This window comes from Trachypithecus francoisi, unplaced genomic scaffold, assembly GCF_009764315.1.
Source record: "Trachypithecus francoisi isolate TF-2019V2 unplaced genomic scaffold, Tfra_2.0 Lachesis_group16, whole genome shotgun sequence".
NCBI lineage: Eukaryota > Metazoa > Chordata > Mammalia > Primates > Cercopithecidae > Trachypithecus > Trachypithecus francoisi.
Genome location: NW_022681461.1, coordinates 73519662 through 73544533, shown reverse-complemented (window position 1 = coordinate 73544533; position 24872 = coordinate 73519662). Strand labels below are relative to the sequence as shown.

At 43.6% G+C, this 24872-nt stretch overlaps 1 protein-coding gene across 1 annotated transcript in view; it reads left to right on the top strand.

Annotated features, from left to right (window-relative positions):
* Nucleotides 1-867: 867 nt before the first annotated feature.
* The window catches only part of HSDL2 (hydroxysteroid dehydrogenase like 2), an 85693-nt gene continuing 61688 nt past the window's right edge, over nucleotides 868-24872 (top strand). The window contains 4 exon segments of the mRNA XM_033237800.1: nucleotides 868-1129; nucleotides 18197-18360; nucleotides 20275-20373; nucleotides 24219-24333. Of these exon segments, the coding sequence (XP_033093691.1) occupies nucleotides 1113-1129; nucleotides 18197-18360; nucleotides 20275-20373; nucleotides 24219-24333 (395 nt within the window). The 5' untranslated portion in view covers nucleotides 868-1112.

Below are 24872 nucleotides of genomic sequence, written 5' to 3'. Positions count from 1 at the left end.
CGCTTGAACCTGGGAGGCGGAGGTTACAATGAGCCGAGATCCGCGCCACTGCACTCCAGCGTGGGCGACGGCGAGACTCCGTCTCAAAAAACAAAACAAAAACAAAGGGGAGACTACAACTATATAAGCCATCTCCAGGCTAGTTTCTTTAACGAGTCTTCATATAATAATCTCCTCAGGGTCCTGTTCTATCCCTACAAAATACAAAACAGTTCCTGGTGTCTTCCTTCAAATATACTACAGTCTTTAGCTCATCAGGGTAGCTGAGTTAATCCACGGCGTAATCCCAAAAGCGAAACTTAATGTCAGGATCGATCTCATCTCAACACTCATTCCAGAAGTAAAAACTTCTTCTGCAAGTTCAGCTTTTGATTATGAATTCTTCAGCGCGACTTTTGCAGAGAGCTCTGTTCCAAGAAGCTGGCGGCTTAACACAAACTATCTACTCATGCACAAAGTGAGGCCGGCTTGGGTCCAGATTCGGCGGGAGAGTGGAAAAGTTACGCGGGCCGACTTTAACCACAAAGGCAATTTCTGCCTAGGGCTAGCGTTCCTAGAGGGGCCCAAGGGCGCGCCAGGCTCGGGCGTAGGGGCAAGAAGACCCAGAGCTAAAGCACCCCCGGAGGGCCCGCCGAGGAGAGGGCGGGCTCAGGGCTCAGTGACCCTCCCAGCTCGCAGCCGGCGCTGGAATACGATAGCGCGAGGAGAAACCCCCACGGTCCGCGAAAAGGCGAACGTAGCGGATGACGCTGCCCAGACGTTAAGCGCCGACTGGTGCCTGATTGTCACCGCAGGACCAGTGAGGGGGCGGGGCGAAGCAGTGCCTCAAAGCGCCTGCGCGGAGAGCCCCCTCTCAGGGACCGGGCTGGGAGGCGAGGAAGAAGAACGCGGGGTGCGGGAGGGCCACAGCATACGCAGGCGCACTCGGCGATCCCGGCTTTTCAGCGCAACCGTTCCCGCACAGGCCTTGGGGCGGGGCCTCGGGTGCAGGGGCGGGGTCTCGGGTGCAGGGGCGGGGCCGGGGCGGTGATAAATGCGGAGGGACTGTTTAGCTTTCGCTCTCCGCTCGCCGCGGTAGCAGTATCCGCCACCTCCTTTGATCTACTGAAGTCATGTTACCCAACACCGGGTAAGGGGGTCGGGGCGGCGCGGGGAGAGACCCGGTCGGGCGAAGGGCGCGTCTCGGGGGGGCCGCCGCGGATCGCCAGGGCTGGCCGGCCCGGCGGTGGGAAGTCAAGGATGCTGCCTGGGCACGCTCTAAGCTCTGGTCCGCGCTGGGCGCTGTGCACCGAAAATCTGCGGTAACGCGTGAAAAGGAACACAAAGTTTTGTGTTACAGGGTGGCAGCAGTGTAGAAACTTCTTCCACTGGTAAAGGGCGGAGGGTAAGTCACCCCGCCGCCCGCAGTGCTGGCCCTCCCTGAATTTAGCAGGAGTGCATGCCTGGCCGAATGCGTGCGAGTTCTAGGTGAAAGGTCGCAGGAGCAGCTCCAGAGTTTAAATGTAGAGTTTTCACTGTTACTGACGCTCAATTCTAGAGTAATAATAGAGTGTTTAAAAACTGATTTCCAAATTAGAAACAAATTAAACCGATCTTAAAACATGGGTATCTTTTAGGGATTTTTTTCACCTTAAAAAATTGTGTTAAAATACGTATAAAATTTGCCATCTTAACCATTTTTTAAGTGTACACTTTAGTAGTGTTAAGTAGATTCATATCATTGTGCAGTCAATCTCCAGAACTGTTTTCATCTGCAAGCTGAAACTCTACCCATTAAATAACCCCTCTTCCCCACCTCCGCTCATCCATTGGCAACCACCATTCTACTTTCTGGTTTATGTAAGGTCTGGGTATCTTGAGTTGGTGTTGTCAGATTTTGTGATTTGCCTGAAACATGCAGGCATATAGCCAAAGACTTAAAACAGTTCAAAGAGTATAGGGTAAAAAAGTGAGTCTCCCCATCCGTAAAATCTTGTCCCCCAGTTACTTATGTTATGTTTCTGTTTCGTGCATGTATAAACATATTTTGTATACATCCAGACCCCCCCACACACAGATAGACACACACAGACACACACACCCTTTCTTTTTTTTTTTTTTTTTTTTTTTTTTTTTTTTTTTTTGAGACGGAGTCTCGCTCTGTCGCCCAGGCTGGAGTGCAGTGGCCGGATCTCAGCTCACTGCAAGCTCCGCCTCCCGGGTTTATGCCATTCTCTCGCCTCAGCCTCCCGAGTAGCTGGGACTACAGGCGCCCGCCACATCGCCCGGCTAATTTTTTGTATTTTTTTAGTAGAGACGGGGTTTCACCGTGTTAGCCAGGATGGTCTCGATCTCCTGACCTCGTGATCCACCCGTCTCGGCCTCCCAAAGTGCTGGGATTACAGGCTTGAGCCACCGCGCCCGGCCACCCTTTCTTAAAAGTAGCAGCAAACTCTATTCTTGGTCTTGCTACTTTTAGTTGGTCTTGGGACATTCTTTCTTTTTTTTTAAAGACAAGGTCTCCCATGTTGCCCAGACTGGCCTCTAGCCTCGAACCCCCAGGCTGATGTTCCTCCCTTCTTAGCCTCTGGAGTACTTGGGATTACAGGCATGCACCACTGTGCCCAGGGACAAACATTTTTGGTACATGCAGATTTTCCGCCTCCTTTTTTTTTTTTTCTTTTGAGACAGCGTGTCGCTCTTCTCCCAGGCTGGAGTGAAGTGGCGTGATCTCGGCTCACTGCAACTTCTGCCTCCCGGGTTCAAGCGATTCTCCTGCCTCAGCCTCCCTAGTAGCTGGGACTACAGGCGCGTGCCACCACGCCATGCTAATTTTTTTGTATTTTTAGTAGAGATGGGGTTTCTCCATGTTAGCCAGGATGGTCTCTATTTCCTGACCTCATGATCCGTCCGCCTCGGCCTCCCAAAGTGCTGGGATTACAGGTGTAAGCCACCGTGCCTGGCCCCTCCTCCTTTTTTTTTTTTTTTTTTTTTTTTTTTTTGAGACGGAGTCTCGCTCTGTCGCCCAGGCTGGAATGCAGTGGCGCAGTCTCGGCTCACTGCAAGCTCCGCCTCCTGGGTTCACGCCATTCTCCTGCCTCAGCCTCCCGAGAAGCTGGGACTACAGGCGCCCCCCACCACGCCAGGCTAATTTTTTTGTATTTTTAGTAGAGACGGGGTTTCACTGTGTTCGCCAAGATGGTCTCGATCTTCTGACCTCATGATCCGCCCGCCTGGGCCTCCCAAAGTGCTGGGATTACAGGCGTGAGCCACCACGCCCGGCTTCACCTCCTCCTTTTTAATGATTGCGTAATATTTTGTACCAGCCTGAGTATCCATTATGCAAAATGCTTGGTTCCAGAAGTGTTTTGGATTTCAGATTTGGTTTGCTCAACCTGTATATGAATATACCTTTGTTTATTTAACCTGTTCCCTATTGTTGGATACTAGACTGTTTCCAGTTTTTTGGATACTCATTTTGCTTCCATGATTATACTTGTATTTCTCTATTTGCATATATGTAAGTGTATATGTAGGGATAAACTCCTGGAAGTGAAATTGCTGGATCAAAGAGTAGATGTGGCTGGCACAGTGGCTCACGCCTGTAGTCCCAGTACTTTGGGAGGCCGAGGTGGGCGGATCACTTGAGGTCAAGAGTTTCAGCCTGGCCAACATGGTGAAACCCTGTCTCCACTAAAACTACAAAATTACAAAAATTACAAATACAAAAATTAGCTGGGCCTGGTGGCGGGCACCTGTAATCCCAGCTACTCAGGAGGCTGAGGCAGGAGAACCGCTTGAACCTGGGAGGCGGAGGTGGCAGTAAACCGAGATCATGCCACTGCCCTGCCCTCCACCCTGGGTGAAAGAGTGAGACTCTGTCTCAAAAAGAAAAAAGAGTAAATGCACTTTATATTTTGATAGATATTGCCAGATGACCCTCCAGAAGGGTTGCACACCCAAAAGGATAAATGAGACCCCCTAATCCCACATGCTGGCTAACTGCAAAATAGTTAATGATGAAAATCTAATTAGAGAAAAAAGTATCACCTCATTATTGTTAAAATTTGCATTTATTTTATCACAAGTGTGGATTTGGATCTCTTTGTATATTTCAACCAGGGACAATTTGATCTCCAGAGGACATCTGGTAATATCTGAGGACATTTTTGATAGTCACAATTGAATGGGGATGCTAATGGCATCTCATGAGTAGAGTACAGGGATGCTGGTACACATCCTACAATGCACAAGCGTTCCCTACAACAAATAATTATGTAGTCCAAAAAGTCAGTCATGCAGAGGTTGAGAAACCCTGGTTTAAAGCCATCCATGTATCTTTATATTTGTCTGGCTTAACAAATGAGGTTTTTGATTAATCTCTGAGGGCTCTGTGTATTTTAAAAATTTGTCTTTTATCATGTTACAAATATTTTCCAGTTTTTCATGTTGCATCTGGACTTTGATTATACTGTTTATTTAACATGGAGAAACGTGTTTTTGTAAAGCGAGAGTTATCAGTCTCTTAGGGCTTTTGCATTTTTGTGAGAAGCCTTTGAGTTAAACCAAGATCTTTCTTTCTTTTTTTTTTTTTTTAGATGGAGTCTTGCTCTGTTGCCCAGGCTTGAGTGCAGTGGTGCGATCTCGTTTCACTGCATCCTCTGCCTCCCAGGTTCAAGTGATTCTCCTGCCTCAGCCTCCCAGGTTCAAGTGATTCTCCTGCCTCAGCCTCCCAAGTAGCTGGGATTACAGGCGCACAACGCCATGCCTGGCTAATTTTTGTATTTTTAGTAGAGTCGGGGTTTCACTATGTTGGCCAGGTTGGTCTCAAACTCCTGACCTCAAGTAATCATCCTGACTTGGCCTCCCAAAGTGCTGGGATTATAGGTGTGAACCACTGTGCCTGGGCAGATCTTTCTATAATTAGTTTCCTTCTAATATTTTTATGGTCTTATATTTTTATATTTTTCAAATATATTTATATTGTATGTATTTTTTGTAGTCAGATTTTTTATCCCCCTGGGATTTGTTTCAGGAAGTGAGTTAGGAAGCCTACTTGATTTTTCTTCAGATGGCTGCTCAGTTGTCCTAGCAGCATTGACTTAATAATCTCTTTTCTTCTGTTCGAAATTCTACCTCTGTCATATATTAAATTCTTGTACATATAGAGGTCTGTTTCTGGACTTTCTGCTCTGCTACTTTAGTCTGTATTCATGTACCAGTACCAAACTGTTTAATTAATTAATTAATTGAGACAGGGTCTCGCTCTGTCACCCAGGCTGGGGTGCATTGGCACTATCATAGGTCACTGCAGCTTTGATCTCCTGGGCTTAAGCAGTCCTCCCAGCTCATCTTCCCAATTAGCTGGAACTACAGACATGCGCCATAATGCCTGGCTATTTAAAACAAATTTTTTGTAGAGGAGTCTCACTTTGTGGCCCAGGCTGGTCTCAAACTCCTGGGCTCAAGTGATCCTCCTGCCTCAGCCCCCAAAGCGCTAGGATTACAGATGTGAGCCACTCTACCCAGCCCAAACTATTTTAATTGCTTTAGTTTTATAAAATGTTTTAATATGTGGGAAAGCTAGTTCCCACCACATTTGGATTATTTTTCAGAATTTTCCTGGTCATACTTGGGTAGTTATTTTTCCAAATGAACTTTAGAATAATTTGTATAGTTTTTTGGAAACAATTGTTCTTCCTTTTTAAAATAGTTAACAAAAATTTCAGCACTTTTACCTGATTTTGGGGTACCAGAAAATTTTAGTAAATTAAACTGTAAGTTAGCTCTGCATTAACAAGTTTTAGCCATCTATCAAATAATACTAAGAAATTTGGAGCCTTCTTTGAAGTGCTCTTGTCTTCTATATTCTCGTACTAATGCTTTGGACCTGGAGGACTTCCTTACTGGCACAGATCGGGGTTGTGTTAGCTTTTTTTTCTGCCAATGCCAAAGACTCTGAGTGAGGAAGAAAATACCCTTTCTCCTACTGGGAATCAATCCAGCTATACTCAAGGCAAAGAGATAAGGCTTTTTCACAGCAATAGTTGGCACATTTTCTTGTAAATACTTACACTAAAAATCACTTTAACCTGTGGTCCCAGCTACTTGGGAGGCTGAGGTGAGAGAATCACTTGAGCCCAGGAGGTTGAGGCTGCCATGAGCTATTGAGGCTGTTGCAGTAAACTGAGGACCAGAGAGACCGATATTGGGAAGACAGGAGGATGTTTATTTAAGATACGCACCGGCTCAGTGGATTCACGTCCAAAAAGCTGAGCCTTGAACAAAAACAGATTTTAGCTTATACAGACCAGCATACAAGAGCAAAACAAAGGCAGTAAATTTTACAGTGACTAGTCACGTAATCCATAGCATAACTGCTGACCTGGCACTCACCTGTGGCCTTGCATAGCTAGTGGCCTAGCAGCTGCATTGAAAAAACAGAAACTTTGCAAATCTTACTTAAATACAAGCATTGGCAAACATAGTCATAACTAATAGTACAGGAGAGACAGTAAAGGAAATCGTTTTTCTTCTTTTAACCTTGCTTAGGGGTGTTTGGAGCTCATTTCTGCAGGCTAGGTCACCATGACCTGTCTATAGCCTTGCTTGCAGTAGTGAAAAACTTGTGTTTTTCACTTAACCCTTAATTTCCTTGGAGTGAATAAATGCAATATTTATTTTTCTTTAAATTTCTCCCTCAAGGCGACAGAGCAAGACTGTCAAAAGAAAAACACAACAACAACAACAAAACCACTTTAATATTTTGTGTATACTGCCTTTTGTATAAAAAAAGGAAGGGATAATTTTTCACAAAAATGGAGTGTGACATCTATATATATATATGTATGTTTGCTTATCTTTGAAAAACGTACAAAAATGATAGGCCAGAAATTAATGAAGCTGGTCACCTATAGGTAAGAGATCAGACTTCTTTTTTAAAAGTTTTTAAGTTTCATTTATTTATTTATTATTTATTTGTTTTTTTGAGATGGAGTCTTGCTCTGTCGCCCAGGCTGGAGTACAGTGGCATGATCTAGGCTCACTGCAACCTCTGCCTCTTGGGTTCAAGCAATTCTCCTGCCTCAGCCTCGAGTAGCTGGAATTACAGGTGTGCACCACCACACCTGGCAAATTTTTTTTTTTTTTTTGAGACGGAGTCTTGCACTGTCTCCCAGGCTGCACCTCCAGGGTTCAAGCAATTCTCCTGCTTCAGCCTCCCGAGTAGCTGAGATTACAGGTGCCTGCCACCATGCCTGGCTGATTTATTTATTTATTTATTTTTGTATTTTTAGTAGAGACAGGGTTTCACCATGTTGGTCAGGCTGGTCTCCAACTCCTGACCTCGTGATCCACCTGCCTCAACCTCCCAAAGTGCTGGGATTACAGGCATAAGCCACCAGGCCTAGTCAATTTTTGTATTTTTTTTAGTAGAGATGGAGTTTCGCCACATTGGCCAGGCTGGTCTCGAGCTGACCTCAGGTGATCTGCCTACCTCGCCCTCCCAAAGTGCTGGGATTACAGGCGTGAGCCACCGCACTGGCCTTAATTCTTTTTTAACCCCACAAGTATTATTTTATATTATTGTACTCTTTCTAAAAAAGATTCCTGTACTTATTTACCAATATCTTTGGTTTTCCTCTTTTCTTGAATTTCAGACCTTCCATGTGGAAACACTTTTCTTCTGACTGAAGTGTAACCTTTAGTAAATAAGGTATAAGACAGAATGAAAAAGTATTTGGATTATAATGAAATAAATAATGCTGTAGTTATTTGCCGATGATGTAATTATCCTGCACAGAAAACCAAAATAACGTATAACTGAATTGTTATAATTAATAAAAGTTTAAGAAAATTGCTATATATAAAAGCCAACAAATAAAAATAATTTTGAGCTTGGCATGGTGGCTCATGCCTGTAATCCCAGCATTTTGAGAGGCCAAGGTGGGAGGATCGCTTGAGCCCAGGTGTTCAAGACCACCCTGGGCAACATAGTAAGACTCTGTCTCTACCAAAAAAAAAAAAAAAATCAAGTATGGTGATGCACACCTGTGATCCTAGCTATTCAGGAGGCTTAGGTGGGAGGATTAGTTGAGCTGGGGAGGTCAAGTCTGCAGTAATCTGTGATTGTGCCATTGCACACTAGCCTGGACGACAAAGGGAGACTCACTCAAAAAATAACAGTAAGTAAGATTTCTACACAAGCAAAAATCTGCAAGAAGTATATAGTACATAGCAATAAAAATGAGAGGTTCAAAATCCCAGATATGGGCTCCACTGCAGACAAATTATGTATATTCTTCAGCAAATAAATGGGATAAAGAGAAGGGAAGCTGGCACTGATTAAAAGAGAAACTCTTAAGGTGTAACAACCAAATGTATTGAGGTCCTTATTGGATCCTGATTTGATCAGGCCAACCACAAAAAAAACTGAGATAGTTATAAAAGTTTGAACATAGACAGATATTGGGTGATACTGAGAAATTATTGTTAATTTTCTTAGGTATAATAATGACATTAGTATTTTAAACGTTTTTACCTGTTAGAAAAGTAAATACTGACGTATTCATAGGTGAAAGTACACAACCTCTGGGATTTGGTTCCTTTTCTTCTTCTTCTTTTTTTTTTTTTTTGAAACAGGGTCTCACTTTCTGGTTTAGGCTGGAGTGCAGTGGTGTGATATCAGCTGACTGCAACCTCCGTGTTGTGGGCCCAGGTGATCCTCCTACCTCAGCTTCCTGAGTAGTTGGGACTACGGGTGCATACCACATGCCTGGCTAATTTTTCTATTTTTTAGTTGAGATGGGGTTTCTCCATGTTGCCCAGGCTGGACTCAAACTCCAGGGCTAAAGCGATCTGCCCACCTCCGCCTCCCAAAGTGCTGAGATTATAGGCATGAGCCACCATGCCTACCCAGGATTTGCTCTCTGATGATTGCTTTCACAGTTTAGTTGTTGGATAAACATGGAAGCTTATTATACTCTTTTCTAGTTTTTTGAATGTATTTGAAAATTCCATAATAAAAAGTCTTTGTTTTTGCACTGATTGTTTATTGGTTGCAAGGGAAGGAATAGTAACTGTGCAGTGGAGAAATATGGTAACACTATGGATAGATGATAAAAATTAACATTATAAAGTGAGTACAGATGGACGTTGTATGCTGCCCTATGGGATATACTGAGGAAAACACAGTATCACATGTTCTGGTTGGAAATGCATAACCGGAATCTAATAATGAAGAAATATCAGTTGAATCCAAAATGAGCATTCAGCCAGGGGTGGTGGCTCATGCTTGTAATCCCAGCACTTAGCAAGGCCACGGCAGGAGAATCGCTTGAGCCCAGTCGTTCAAGACCAGACTGGCCAACATAGTAGGATCCTGTCTCTACAAAAAATAAAAAAAATTAGCCGGGCTTGATGATGTGTGCCTGTAGTCCCAGCTACTCAGGAGACTGAGTAGGAGACTTGCTTGAGTCCAGGAGGTCAAGGCTGCAGTGAGCCCTGATCGCATCACTGGACTTCAGCCTTGGTGACAGGGCAAGACCCTGTCTCAAAAAACAAACAAACAAACAAACAAAAAACCGAGTGCTGTGACTCACGCCTGTAATCCCAGCACTTTGGGAGACCGAGGCGGGCAGATCACGAGGTCAGGAGTTCAAGACCACCTGACCAACATGGTGAAACCCCATCTGTACTAAAAATAGAAAAATTAGCTGGGCATGGTGGCACATGCCTATAATCCCAGCTACTCGGGAGGCTGAGGCTGGAGAATCACTTGAACCTGGGAGGTGGAGGTTGTAGTGAGCCGAGATCGCGCCACTGCGCTCTAGCCTGGGAGACAGAGCTAGACTCTGTCTCAAAAAAAAAAAAAAAGAAAAGAAAAAATAGGCCAGGTGTGGTGGCTCACAGCTGTAATCCCAGCACTTTGGGAGCCTAGGCCAGTGGATCACAAGGTCAGGAGTCCAAGACCATAGTGAAACCCCGTCACTGCTAAAAATACAAAAAATTAGCCAGGTGTGGTGGTGCATGCCTGTAATCCCAGCTACTCAGGAGGCTGAGGCAGGAGAATTGCTTGAACCTGGGAGGTGGAGGTTGCAGTGAGCTGAGATTGTGCCACTGCACTCCATCCTGGGTGACAGAGTGTGACTCCATCTTGGAAAAGAAAAAAGCTGGCCGGGCGCGGTGGCTCAAGCCTGTAATCCCAGCACTTTGGGAGGCCGAGACGGGCGGATCACGAGGTCAGGAGATCGAGACCATCCTGGCTAACACGGTGAAACCCCGTCTCTACTAAAAAAATACAAAAAACTAGCCGGGCGCGGTGGCGGGCGCCTGTAGTCCCAGCTACTCCGGAGGCTGAGGCAGGAGAATAGCGTGAACCCGGGAGGCGGAGCTTGCAGTGAGCTGAGATCCGGCCACTGCACTCCAGCCTGGGTGACAGAGCGAGACTCCGTCTCAAAAAAAAAAAAAAAAAAAAAAAAAAAGCTAAGGATCATTGTATTTTTTTAAAAAGGAGTGCAGACTGTATTTTTCAAAAGGTCAATATCATAAAAGATAGAAGAGGCTGCAAAAATGTTCTAGATTAAAGGAGACTAAAGAGATATGTCAATTAAACTACTAAAGAGATATGTCAATTAAACTACCCTAAACTGGGTCCTGTAGTGGAAGGAAAAAATGCTCTAAAGGACATTATTGAATCAATTGTCAAAATTAAAATACTACGAAAGTAGATACATAAGAGACCAAGCTTTGATGTATTCAGATCACTTTTTTTTTTTTTTTTGAGACAGGGTCAGTCTCTGTTTCCCAGGCTAGAGTACAGTAGTGTAATCATGGCTTACTGCAGCCTTGACCTTTGCGCTCAAAAAATCTTCCTGACTGAGCCTCCCGAGTAGCTGGGACTATAGGCGTGCACCACCACACATAGCTAATTTTTTTTTTTTTTTTTTTTTTGAGACGGAGTCTCGCTCTGCCGCCCAGGCTGGAGTGCAGTGGCCGGATCTCAGCTCACTGCAAGCTCCGCCTCCCGGGTTTACGCCATTCTCCTGCCTCAGCCTCCCCAGTAGCTGGGACTACAGGCGCCTGCCACCTCGCCCGGCTAATTTTTGTATTTTTAGTAGAGACGGGGTTTCACCGTGTTAGCCAGGATGGTCTCGATCTCCTGACCTCGTGATCCGCCCGTCTCGGCCTCCCAAAGTGCTGGGATTACAGGCTTGAGCCACCGCGCCCGGCCGCTAATTTTTTAATTTTATAGAGACAGGGTCTCACTATGTTACCCTGGCTGGTTTCGACTTCTGGGCTCAAGTGATCCCCCTGTCTTGGTCTCCCAAACTGCTGGGATTATAGGCATGAGCCACTGCACCTGGCCTCAAATTACTCTTAAGTGTTCTGGAGAAAATAAGATATAAAGAAGGAGAAAGGGAGAAGGAGAGAAAATGAGCACAAATGCTAAATCATTGGGGTAAAATATTAACCATATATGAATCTGGGTGAAGGATATGTGAGTATTTTTTGGTATTACTATTATTCTTGCAACTTTTCTTTAAGTTTGAATTATTTACAAATAAAAAGTTGGAAAAAGTTAAAAAATAATGGAGTACCTAGGAATAAAGCCAACAAAAGATGTATAATACCTTTCTGTAGGAAATTATATAATAATGAAAAACATTAGAAAGATGTAAATAAACAGGGAGTTATACCATGTTCATGGATTAGAACACTCACTGTCACAAAGATGTCAATTCTTTCCACTTTGAATTATAGACTTATTATAATTTCTATCAAAATCTCAACTGATTTCACTTGATCAGTTAGATAATGAGATTCTAAAATATATGTGGGCCAGGCACGGTGGCTTATGCCTGTAATTCCAGCACTTTGGGAAGCTGATGCCAGTGGATCACTTGAGGTCAGGAATTTGAGACCAGCTTGGCCAACATGGCAAAACCCTGTCTCTACTAAAAATACAAAAAATAGCTAGTCACAGTGGTGCATACCTGTAGTCCCAGCTACTCAGGAGGCTGAGGCAGGAGAATCACTTGAACCCAGGAGGCTGAAGTTGCAGTGAGCTGAGATCGCACCACTGCACTCCAACCTGGGCCACAGAGCGAGACTCCGTCTCAAAAAAAAAAAAAATTAAATTAAAAAAATAATAATAAATAAATAAAGTAAAAATTAAAGTAAAATACATGTGGAAAAGCAGAGGTCCAAATATAGACAAGAAACTCTTGAAGAAGAATAAATTGGAATTATTTGCCTTATCAGTTATTAAGAGTGATAAAACTTTTAATTAAGGCAGTGTGGTCATGTAGATTAGTGGAACAGAATAGAGAGTCCAAAAGCAGATATATATATTTATGAAATTCAGTTTGTGACAGAGTTGATACTGAAGAGCTGTGAGAAAGATGGGCATTTCAGACTTGGACAGTTGGTTATCTATGTGGGAAAAAATGTATTAGTCCCCTACCTCCGTTTATACACACAAATTAATTCCAGGTAGATTAAAGACCAAACTTATTAATTTATCTGTTTAGAGACAGGGTCTCGCTCTGTCACCAAGCTGGAGTGCAGTGACATGATCATGGCTCACTGCAGCCTCAACCTCCTGGGCTCAATCCATCCTCTCACCTCAGCCTCCTGAGTAGTTGGGACTACAGGTGCACACCACTACACTGGGCTAATTTTTTAATTTTTTGTAGAGACAGGGTCTCACCATGTTGCCCAGGTTAGTCTTGTACTCCTGGGCTCAATCGATCCTCCCATCACGGCCTCCCAAAGTACTGGGATTATAGGTCTGAGCTACCACACAAGGTAGCTCAAGACCAAACTTCAAAAGGTAAACCATGAAACTTTTGAAATACAAATTAATACACTTATAGGAAAAAAAGAATTTCTTAAGATTCCCAAAGCCTGGGCCATAAAAGAAAAGAATTATACATTCCTTAATATTAACAAATTTTCTAGCCCGGATGCAGTGACTCACACCTGTAATCCCATCACTTTGGGAGGCCAAGGTGTGCAGATCACTTGAGGTCAGGAGTTCAAGACCAGCCTGGCCAACATGGTGAAACCCTGTCTCTACTAAAAATACAAAAAATTAGCCAGGCATGATGGCACATGCCTGTAATCCCAATTATTTGGGAGGCTGAGGCAGGAGAATCACTTGAATCCAGGAGACAGAGGTTGCAGTGAGCTAAGATCACGCCACTGTACTTCAGTCTGGGTGACAGAGTAAGACTCCATTTCAAAAAAAAAAAAAAAAAAAGGAATTTTCTATAATCCCAGGGCTTTGCGAGGCTGAGGCAGGAGAATCGCTTGAGGCCAGGAGTTAAAGATGAGCCTGGGCAACATAGCAAGACCCTCTCCGTCTCAAAAAATAAAAAAATTAAATTAAGTAGGCATGTTGGTGTGTACCTGTAGTTCCAGCTACTTGGGAGGCTGAGACAGGAAGATTGCATAATCCCAGGAGTAGGAGGTTATAGTGAGTTATGACTGAGCCACTGCACTTCAACCTGGGTGACACAGCAAGACCGTATCTCCAATGATAAAGAATTTCTGCTCATCAAAAGACACTACAGGCCAGGCGCGGTGGCTCAAGCCTGTAATCCCAGCACTTTGGGAGGCCAAGGCGGCCGGATCACGAGGTCAGGAGATCGAGACCATCCTGGCTAACACGGTGAAACCCTGTCTCTACTAAAAATACAAAAACTAGCCGGGCGAGGTGGTGGGCGCCTGTAATCCCAGCTACTGGGGAGGCTGAGGCAGGAGAATGGCGTAAACCTGGGAGGCGGAGCTTGCAGTGAGCTGAGATCCGGCCACTGCACTCCAGCCTGGGCGACAGAGCGAGACTCTGTCTCAAAAAAAAAAAAAAAAGACACTATAAAAATAGTGAAAGAGCAAGCCACAAATGGAAAGATACTGAAATGTATGTAATTTATAGACTTGTATGACTCAATAAGAAAAAAGTTAACCTTATTTATAGAAAAATGGGCAAAACTGGCCAGGCTTAGTGGCTCACACCTGTAATCCCAGCACTTTGGGAGGTGGAGGCAGGTGGATCACCTTGAGGTCAGGAGTTCGAGACCAGCCTGACCAAAATGCAGAAACCCCATCTCTACTAAAAGTACAAAATCAGCTGGGTGTGGTGGCACATCCCTGTAATCCCAGCTACTTGGGAGGCTGAGGCACGAGAATCGCTTGAACCCGGGACGCAGAGGTTGCAGTGAGCCAAGATTACACCATTGTACTGCAGCTTGGGTGACAAGAGCGAAACTCTGTCTCAAAGGAAAAAAAAAAAGAAGAAAAATGGGCAAACCCAATTAATAGGAACTTTGCAAGAGAAGGAACACAAGTGACCATTAACATGGGAACAAAAGTGTATTCCACCTCATTAGTAACTGGGGAAGTGCAAATGAAAATCACATTGGGATATCATTTCATAATACAGAATTGGCAAAAAAATTGTAAGGTCAGATATTACCAAGTGTTGGGGAGGTTGTGGAGCTACAGGAACTCTTACACTCATTCACTGCTGCTGGTAAGAATATTATCCTCTTTGGGCCAGGTGCAGTGGCTCAAGCCTGTAATCCCAGCACTTTGGGAGGCCGAGGTGGGCGGATCATGAGGTCAGGAGATCAAGACCATCCTGGCCAACATGGTGAAACTCCGTCTCTACTAAAAATACAAAAATTAGCTGGGCGTGGAGGCGTGCGCCTGTAGTCCCAGCTACTTGGGAGGCTGAGGCAGGAGAAATGCTTGAACCTGGGAGGCAGAGGTTGCGGTGAACCAAGATCGTGCCACTGCACTCCAGCCTGGTGACAGAGTGAGACTCAGTCTCAAAATAATAATAATGATAATAATAATAATAATAAATAAATAAAACAGAACCACAAACTGGATGGCTTAAAACAAATGGATGCTCTCACTGTTCTGGAAGCTAGAATTCTGAAACCAAGGTGTCAGCAGGGGTGTGCTGTTGCAGTTCTAGGAAGAATCCTTCCTTGCTTCTTTCCAGCTTCTGAGGGTGGCCAGCGATCCTGTGTTTGGGGCTTACGGCTGCATCCCTCCAGACTCTCTGCCTTTGTCATCACACATTCTCTGTGTGGCTGTCTTTACATAGTCTTCCCTCTTAGAAGGACACCTGTCTGATTGGAGTAAGGGCCCACCCTACTCCAATATGACTTCATTTTAACTAATTACGTCTTCAGCAATCCTGGTTCCAACTAAGGTCACCTTCTGAAGTTAGGACTTCCACTTGCTTTTTAGGGGACACAATTCAGTCAATAACAGGGAGATAAGGCCAGGGTTATCTTCCTGTTATTGATTGATAACATCCCTTGCTATTATCTTAATTTTTATTCTTTTATTCTTTTTTAATGAGTTTACTAGGAAATTATTTTAGATATCTCCTTCTCACTTAGCAAGTGAGTAAATAAAAAGTTTAAATGAACTGAATTTAATTCTTATAATCCCAGCACTTAGGGAGGCCAAGGCAGGAGGATCGCTTGAGCCCAGTTCAAGACCAACCTGGGTGACACAGTGAGACACTGTTTCTACAAAAAATTTAAAATTTTCCAGGTGTGGTCGTACACGCCTGTAGTCCCAGCTACTTAGCTGGTGAGGCAGAAGGATCACTTAAGGCCAGAGGCAGAGGTTGCAGTGAGCCATGATCACACCACCGCACTCCAGACTGGGCGACAGAGCGAGAACTGCTCTCAAAACAAACAAACAAACAAAAAAGTAGCAGAGGGATAATGTTTTATCTAATTAGGATTCAAAATTAGCATTCCTTGTCATCAAATTGATCACAAATGCTCATCTGTAGCAATCAATCTTAGCTCCAGGGTCATACACAAACAGGTGGCGTGTCAGATTTGGCCTGCGGCCATAATTTACAGACTGTTGATTTAGACTCAGACCTAGGTACTAGGAATAATGAAAAAACAAGGGAATGAATAATAACATTTAAGGTAGTTTTCGTTCTGTGGGGTGGGGGAAGGAAGGAGGATAGAGTTGGAGAGGAATACACAGGTGGCTTCTGGGGTATTGGTAATATTCTATTTCTTGCCTTGATACTACTGTTCATTTTAATTTTGTTCATTAAACAATACACATTGTTTTACATGCTTTTTATATGTGTGCTACATTTCACGAAAAATAATTTCAACCTCTCTGACTCCTCCCCACTTCTCCACCCTCCCTCCTTCTTACCAAACCAATTATTCCTTTTTTTAAAACCCCTTCCCACTTTTACCTCTGATCTCTTCTGGAGTGTAATCCTTTGGGTTGTGCAAGAGCTTTATGTTCTTTTATTAACAAACCTGTTAATCTATTACCAATCTCAGGGCATCCCTTTTTCTTTGTCCTTGTTACTTTTGCTCTTCTCTCTCCATTCTTTTCCTTAAGCAGACTTTTAAATTTGCCCTTAGAAAGTATAAAAGAAAGTGGGTTTCCCTTGCTGTTATCTTACTTTATTTTATTCTTTTAGTTTTTCTTTTATGAGTTTACTAGGAAATTATTTTAGATGTCTCTGTTTCACTTAGCAACTGAGTAAGCAAAAAGTTTAAGTGAACTTCATGAAATGGTGGGAGGCCAGGGTGGGAGGATCACATAAGGCCAGGAGTTTGAGACCTGCCTGGGTAACATACCAAGACCCTGTCCCACAAACAGTTTTAAAAAGTAGTTGAGTATGGTGATGTGGCCTGTAGTCCCAGCTGCTTGTGAGGCTGAGATGGGAAGATCACTGAAGCCCAGGAATTCAAGGCTGCAGTGAGCCATGATTGCGCCACTGTACTCCAGCCTGGGTAACAGAGCTGTCTGGAAAAAAAAAAAAAAGCATGTAGGAGTTCAAGGCCAGCCCGGGTAAGATGGTGAGACCCCATCTCCATTTAAAAAAACAAAAACAAAAAAACAGGATGGCCGGGTGCAGTGGCTCACACCTGTAATCTCAGCACTTTGGGAGGCCGAGGTGGGTGGATCATGAGGTCAGGAGTTCAAGACCATCCTGCCCAACATGGTGAAACCCCGTCTCTGCTAAAAATACAAAAATTAGCTGGGCATGCTGGTGCACACCTGTAGTCCCAGCTACCCGGGAGGCTGAAGCAGGAGAATCGCTTGAACCTGGGAGGCGGGAGATCGCACCACTGCACTTCAGCCTGGGCGACAGAGCGAGACTCCATCTCAAAAAACACACACACACACAGCACACACACACAAATAATGAAATGGGCACAGGGACCTGTCAGTACATTTGAATCAGAATATTTAAGATCAACCTGCAGCAATTTGTGAGACTTCTCGGTTTGTTTATTTAACAGCTCTTTTGAGATGTGATTCACGTACCACACTATTCACTCATTTAAAATATGCAATTCATTGGCTGTTAATATATTCACAGAGTTGTGCAGCCGTCACCACAGTCAATTTAAAAACCTTTTAATCATCCCAGAAAGAAACCCCTCAACCCTCCGTTGTCAGCCTCCAACCCCTCCCACTCCCAGCTCGTGGTAACCTCTGATCTTTGTGTCCCTATAGGTTTGCCTATTCTGGACATTTCATGTAAATGGCATCATATGGGGTCCTTCGTGACTGGCTTCTTCCACTTAGCAGAATGTTTTTGGTTCATCCGTGTTGTAGTTTATAGCAGTACTTTATTGCTGAACATTATTTCATTGTATGCATGGCTACACCACATTCTGCTTATCCGTTCATCAGCTGATAGACATGTGGGTTGTTGCCACCCTGGCTGTTATGAGCGTTAATTGAACAATTGTTTGTTTTTAGATAATTTCTTTTAAGTGGCATTTAGTCATTGTGGAAAATTTGAAAAATATTAAAGAATATAACGAATATGATAAAATGTACTCATAATCCCGCCACTCAAAAAAAAAAGCTTTATTAACACGTTTTCTGTGGGAAAAAAATGCATGTTTATGTAATTTGTTTTATAATTCTGCATTTCTCTTGAAGATTTGCTTTGCATTTGAACAGGTTTTGTTTGCCAAATCACAGCAAGACTGGCCAACTGCAGTTGTCATAAATAATTTATAAGTCATTGTGCAGTGGGAGTACAGTGGAGTTATCTGCCATCAGATGGGCATGGGGAGGGTTTAAAGAAAATTTCAGAGGAGGAAACATATTATAAAAATATGTATGAGGTTCTGATACCTGTCAGTAAATAAAATATTGGGTCTTCTAATAAGGTCATTTTGTTCTGTTGTAGGAGGTTGGCAGGATGTACAGTCTTTATCACAGGTGCAAGCCGTGGCATTGGCAAAGCTATTGCATTGAAAGCAGCAAAGGATGGAGCAAATATTGTTATTGCCGCAAAGACCGCCCAGCCACATTCAAAACTTCTAGGCACAATCTATACTGCTGCTGAAGAAAGTGAGTGTGACAGTGCCATTTGATAAAATGTCTTTCTAGTGGTTTCAATACATAGAGAATTTGCTGGAGAGTTTAGTTAAAGCTATTTGAAAGCTACCCTGAAAATAATTGTATCTAGTGAAAGAAGTATTTATGTTGTCACCTTGGGGCAGTGCTTCTTACCATTTTTCTCCTCCAGCACTTTTAAGCAATGTGAGAGACTCCATTTAAAAATCTTATTTCATGGCCTGGCGTGGTGACTCACACCTGTAATTTCAGCACTTTGGGAGGCTGAGGCGGGTGGATCACCTGAAGTCAGGAGTTCGAGACCAGCCTGGCCTACATGGCAGAAACCCCATCTCTACTAAAAATACAAAAATTAGCTGGGCGTGGTGGTGCACACCTGTAATTCCAGCTACTCGGAAGGCCGAGGCAGGAGAATCACTTGAACGTGGGAGGCGGAGGTTGCAGTGAGCCAAGATCATGTCACTGCACTCCAGCCCGGGTGACAGAGCGAGACTCTGTCTCTTTTTTTTTTTTTTTTTTTGAGACGGAGTCTCGCTCTGTCGCCCGGGCTGGAGTGCAGTGGCGCAATCTCGGCTCACTGCAAGCTCTGCCTCCCGGGTTCCCGCCATTCTCCCGCCTCAGCCTCCGAGTAGCTGGGACTACAGGCGCCCGCCACCGCGCCCGGCTAGTTTTTTGTATTTTTAGTAGAGACGGGGCTTCACCGTGTTAGCCAGGAGGGTCTCGATCTCCTGACCTCGTGATCCACCCGCCTCGGCCTCCCAAAGTGCTGGGATTACAGGCTTGAGCCACCGCGCCCGGCCTGAGACTCTGTCTCTTAAAAAAAAAAAAAAAAAAAATCTTGTTTCATGAGGGCAGTGGTTCTTGGATGGGAGGGGGAGTGGGGAAGTAGAGTGGAGAGAATTTGATTGGCGAGTGGCATGAACTCTTTGAAAAAGCTTTCTGTGTTATTTATTCTCTGCACAATTTGCAAGTCATCATTTTAATACTTTTAGTTGACAAATAATTATCACATACTTCTATTTAAGGCATAGTGCTAGGCACAGAGCCAGGAGAGAGGGCTTAAAAATTCAACTTCAGTTGACACTGCTAGTTTTGTTAGTCATGTACAGAGCACTGTGGTTATGTTAGAGGAATGCATGTGAAGTGTTTATGAGTGAAATGATGTCAGGGATTTGCTTTAAAACACATCAGCAAAAAAGAAAATAGGGGAAAGGAAAGATAAACATTAACTGACAAAACTAACAATCACTGAAGATAGGTGATGGGTTCCTATTAGTTTATTATAGCATCTTTACATTTTTGTATACTTTAGAATATTTCCACAATAAAAAGTTTTTTAAAATTATTTTCAACTGGGTGAGGTGACTCATGCCGGTAATCCCAGCACTTTGGGAGGCTAAGGCTGGTGGATAACTTGAGGTCAGGAGTTCGAGACCAGCCTGGGCAACATGGCAAAACCGCGGCTCTACAAAAAATAGAAAAATTAGCCTGGCATAGTGGTGCACGCCTGTAGTCCCAGCTACTTGGAAAGCTGAGGTGGGAGGATCCCTTGAGCCCAGGAGATTGAGGCTGCATTGAGCCATGTTTGTGCCACTGCACCCAAGCCTGGGCAAGAGAGTGAGACTCTGTCTAAAAAACGAAAACAAACAACAAAAAAAAAACTTCTTTTTTTTAGCTTTTTAAAAACAATTACAAAGAAACCGCCACCAAACCTTCGTTTTTGTTTTATAATAGTGTTGGCCTAGCTAGTCTGTCCTACTACATGGCAGAATCACTGGTGGTAAGGTAGAGTTATTTATATTGATTTTCCAAAAACAGGGTACTTATTTCTTTTGACTGTGATATCGCAATCAAAGGTATAATATTTAAATGCTTTAATGCTTTTTCGTTTTGTATCCTTTATATAAGTTGAAGCAGTTGGAGGGAAGGCCTTGCCATGTATCGTTGATGTGAGAGATGAACAGCAGATCAGTGATGCAGTGCAGAAAGCCATCAAGAAATTTGGAGGTAACAACTTCATTCTGAAAAAATTATTGAATATTGGTAAAATAAAGGTATAACTATAATGTTAATTTAAAAATTTGTTTTGATTCTTGAATTTTCTGAGTCTTTGGTGAAATAATGTATTTGCTCACGCAGAACATGGTTTAAAACCATCTGATGAGGCCGGGTGCGGTGGCTCACGCCTGTAATCACAGCTCTTCGGGAGGCCGAGGCAGGCAGATCACTTGAGGTCAGGAGTTTGAGACCTGACCTGGTCAACATGGTGAAACCCCGTCTCCACTAAAAATACAAAAATTAGCTGAGCATGGTGGTGTACGCCTATAATCCCAGCTACTCAGGAGACTGTGGTGGGAGAATTGCTTGAACCTGGGAGGTGGAGGTTGCAGTGAGCTGAGATTGCATGACTGCATTCCAGCCTGGGTGACAGAGTAAGACTCCATCTCAAAAAAAAAAAAGAAAAAAGAAAAAAGAAAAAAAGTGTGGAATGATAGACTGTGGAGACTGGGAAGAAAGAAGGGATGGAAGGGGGTGGATGAAGAGAAATTACTTAATGGGTACAATGTTTGCTGTTTGGGTGATGGATACTTACAATCCTGGACACTTCACAATCTATGCATGTGAGAAAATTGCACTTGTACCTTATACATTTATTTTTGAAAAAATTCTTCTTTTATATGGTTAAATCTCATCTTCACAAAGTCAGTTCCCTCACCATGCCAACTAATCAGAAGTATATTTTTCTTTCTCTGATCTCTTTTTTTCTTTTTTTTTCTTTTTTTTTTTTTGAGACTGAGTCTTGCTCTTGTCTCACCCAGGCTGGAGTGTAGTGGCACAATCTTGGCTTACTGCAACCTCTGCTTCCCAGGTTCAAGCAATTCTCCTACGTCGGCCTCCTGAGTAGCTGGGATTACAGGTGCCCGCCACCACACCCAGCTAATTTTTGTATATTTAGTAGAGACAGGTTTCGCCACATTGGCCAGGCTGGTCTTGAACTCCTGACCTCATGATCCATCCACCTCAGCCTCCCAAAGTGCTGGAATTAGAGACGTGAGCCACCATGCCCGGCCTCTCTGATTTCTTTTTTTTTTTTTTTTTTTTTTTTGAGGCGGAGTCTCGCTCTGTCGCCCGGGCTGGAGTGCAGTGGCCCGATCTCAGCTCACTGCAAGCTCCGCCTCCCGGGTTTACGCCATTCTCCTGCCTCAGCCTCCCGAGTAGCTGGGACTACAGGCGCCCGCCACCTCACCCGGCTAGTTTTTGTATTTTTAGTAGAGACGGGGTTTCACCGTGTTAGGCAGGATGGTCTTGATCTCCTGACCTCGTGATCCGCCCGTCTCGGCCTCCCAAAGTGCTGGGATTACAGGCTTGAGCCACCGCGCCCGGCCTCTGATTTCTTAAAAACATTCCTTTGATCCTTACCTTGTACTATTTTAGATCTTAGTATTTCTTTTCTCCCCAATTAGTTGAAAAGTTCCTAGAAGAAGGTGTTGGGGATTGAGCTAAGGCTTTCATGGTATTGTAGTAGTGCACCTAGGCATGTCCAAATCCTGCCTAAACCATTACCACTCTCCCCACTAATGTTCTGGAGGACCATGTATACATGTGAGGGACAATGGCCAGTGGAAAATGAGGTAATGCTTCAGTGTTAGCAAGGCTGTACTTATAATCCCAGTGCAGAGTGCTGTGGGGTGCTGGACTGAAGCATGAGCTTTGGCTCAAGTGGGGCCTCTTCCCTTAAATCCAAAATCTTACCCCTAGCTGGCAGCCTTTCCCAAAGAAATGTGAATGCCTGTGTCAGAAGAGGAGAGAAAATGCAAAACTATGTTTGTCCAACTGATAGGACCCTAATTGTGAAATGTGCCACACTCAAATGCAGGATATTTTATCTAAAATGACTTCACCTAGTAGTAAAAGTGGTTAACTAGTGCCACTTAGGATTTGATGTAATTAGTTTATCCACTAATTTTTGGGGAGGAACTAAGGGGAGAAAGCTGAGACTTTTCAATTCTCCCATATTCATTCAGTTTTAGTTCTTTTCTTTTTTTTTCTCCAAACAGGGTCTCACTCTGTCACCCAGACTGGTGTGCAGTGGCATGATTGTGGCTCACCACAGCCTTGGCCTCGTGGGCTCAGGTGATCCTCCAACCTCAGCCTCCCGAAAAGCTGGGACTATAGGCGCCCACCACCAGGCCTAGCTAATTTTTATATGTTTAGTAGAGATGGGGTTTCCCCATGTTGGCCATGTTGGCCAGTCTGGTCTCAAACTCCTGACCTCAAGGGATCCACCCGCCTCAGCTTCCCAAACTGCTGGTGTTACAGGCGTGAGCCATTGTCCCCAGGCTTGCATTTATTATTTAACTTTTAAAAATTGTGGTAAAATACATATAACATAAAATTTACCATCCTATTTTTCAGTGTACAATTCAGTGACGTCCAAGTTTATTATATTGTTACACAACTATCATTAAGTGCACTTTACAAAGAATAATGAAGACCAGGTAGAAACAAAGAAAAAATGTTTGACATAGTTTTTGTATTTTACCATTTTCCTTTAATGTTATTTCACTAAGCATATAACTGTAAACAAAACTTGTTGCTTATAGGTGGAAACTAGATAGAATTTGCAGAAATAGTAGTTACTCTAGGTTTATTTTTTGTGTGTGTGTATATGAGTCACTAAAACAAAATTGATCCACTTTGATGATTTGCCTGGGATTGAAACAGTAGGTCTTTCTCTTTTCCCAGTTCTCAAGACCAGAAAGGAGCCTTTCCATTCAAGTGAGGGGCCTTGGGGGAAGGGAGACTACTATGCTTGGAAGGAGGACAGGCCTTTGAAACTTCATGCTAGAGAGGAAGGAAGACTTTAAGGAATTTGATCCAAGGTTTATGGAGATAGGGAGGGACAACCAGGAGGTAAGAGAACAGATAAGAGTGGAAGCTACAAACCAGCCAAGACTAAGCCTCCTTTTAGTTTCATGTGGAGCTCTGGCAATTGGCTATGTCTCCATTGTGCTAGAGACAATCATGCAGGTGCTATTTTGAAACAGCTACCAGTCTTGCGTTGGTAGTGTTCAGTCATATTATCTAAAAGAAGTACAGCCACGCATTGCTTAATGATAGGGATATGTTCTGAGAAAGGCATTATTAGGTGATTTTATGATCGTGTGAACATAGAGTGTAATTACAGAAACCTAGATAGTCTAGCTGACTGCATACCTAGGCTGTATGGCATAGCCTATTGCTTCTAGGCTATAAGCCTGTATAACATGTTACTGTACCGACTACTGTAGGCGTTTGTAACACAACAGTAAGTATGTATCTGAAAATATTTAGACAGAAAAAAGATAAAATAAAAATATAGTATTATCATCTTAAGGGACCATGTTGCATATATGGTCCATTGTTTTTTTTTTTTTTTTTTGAGGCGGAGTCTCGCTCTGTCGCCCGGACTGGAGTGCAGTGGCCAGATCTCAGCTCACTGCAAGCTCCGCCTCCCGGGTTTACGCCATTCTCCTGCCTCAGCCTCCCGAGTAGCTGGGACTACAGGCGCCGGCCACCTCGCCCGGCTAGTTTTTTTTTTTTTTGTATTTTTAGTAGAGACGGGGTTTCACCGTGTTAGCCAGGATGGTCTCGATCTCCTGACCTCGTGATCCGCCCGTCTTGGCCTCCCAAAGTGCTGGGATTACAGGCTTGAGCCACTGCGCCCGGCCTGGTCCATTGTTGACTGAAATGTTAGGTGTGGTACATGACTGTATTTGTGAATCAACTGAGGGTTCAAAAGAGAGTAAATGCTTTTTTGGTGTGTGATAAAAAGTCTTACATTAAAAGGAAATTGATTATTTTGAAAACAGGAATTGATATTCTGGTAAATAATGCCAGTGCCATTAGCTTGACCAACACATTGGACACACCTACCAAGAGAATGGATCTGATGATGAACGTGAACACCAGAGGCACCTACCTTACGTAAGTTTGTAAGAAGAGTTGTGGGGGAGGATGTTGTGGTGTTCTCTTAGGGAACTTACTTAGTTGTAAACAGATTTGAGTCAAATTAACAGTGTAGTTCAAAATCTAGTCAATCCTTATAAAGGCCTAAAAGTCCTTTATTCGGTCAATAGTATTATATTTTATTTTATTATTTTTATATATATATATTTTGAGATGGAGTTTCGTTCTTGTTGCCCAGGCTGGAGTGCAGTGGCACGATCTCAGCTCACTGCAACCTCTGCCTCCCAGGTTCAAGCGATTCTCCTGCCTCAGCCTCCTGAGTAGCTGGGATTACATGCCCAGCCAATTTTTTTGTATTTTTAGTAGAGACAGGGTTTCACCATGTTGGCCAGGCTGGTCTTGAACTCCTGACCTCAGGTGATCCACCCACCTTGGTCTCCTAAAGTGCTGGGATTACAGGCATGAGCCACCACACCTGGCCCAATAGTATTTTAAATAGCTTTATTTGGAGCTCCTTTTCTCTATGAATTTAGAAAAGACTAAAGTAGGCTGAGTGC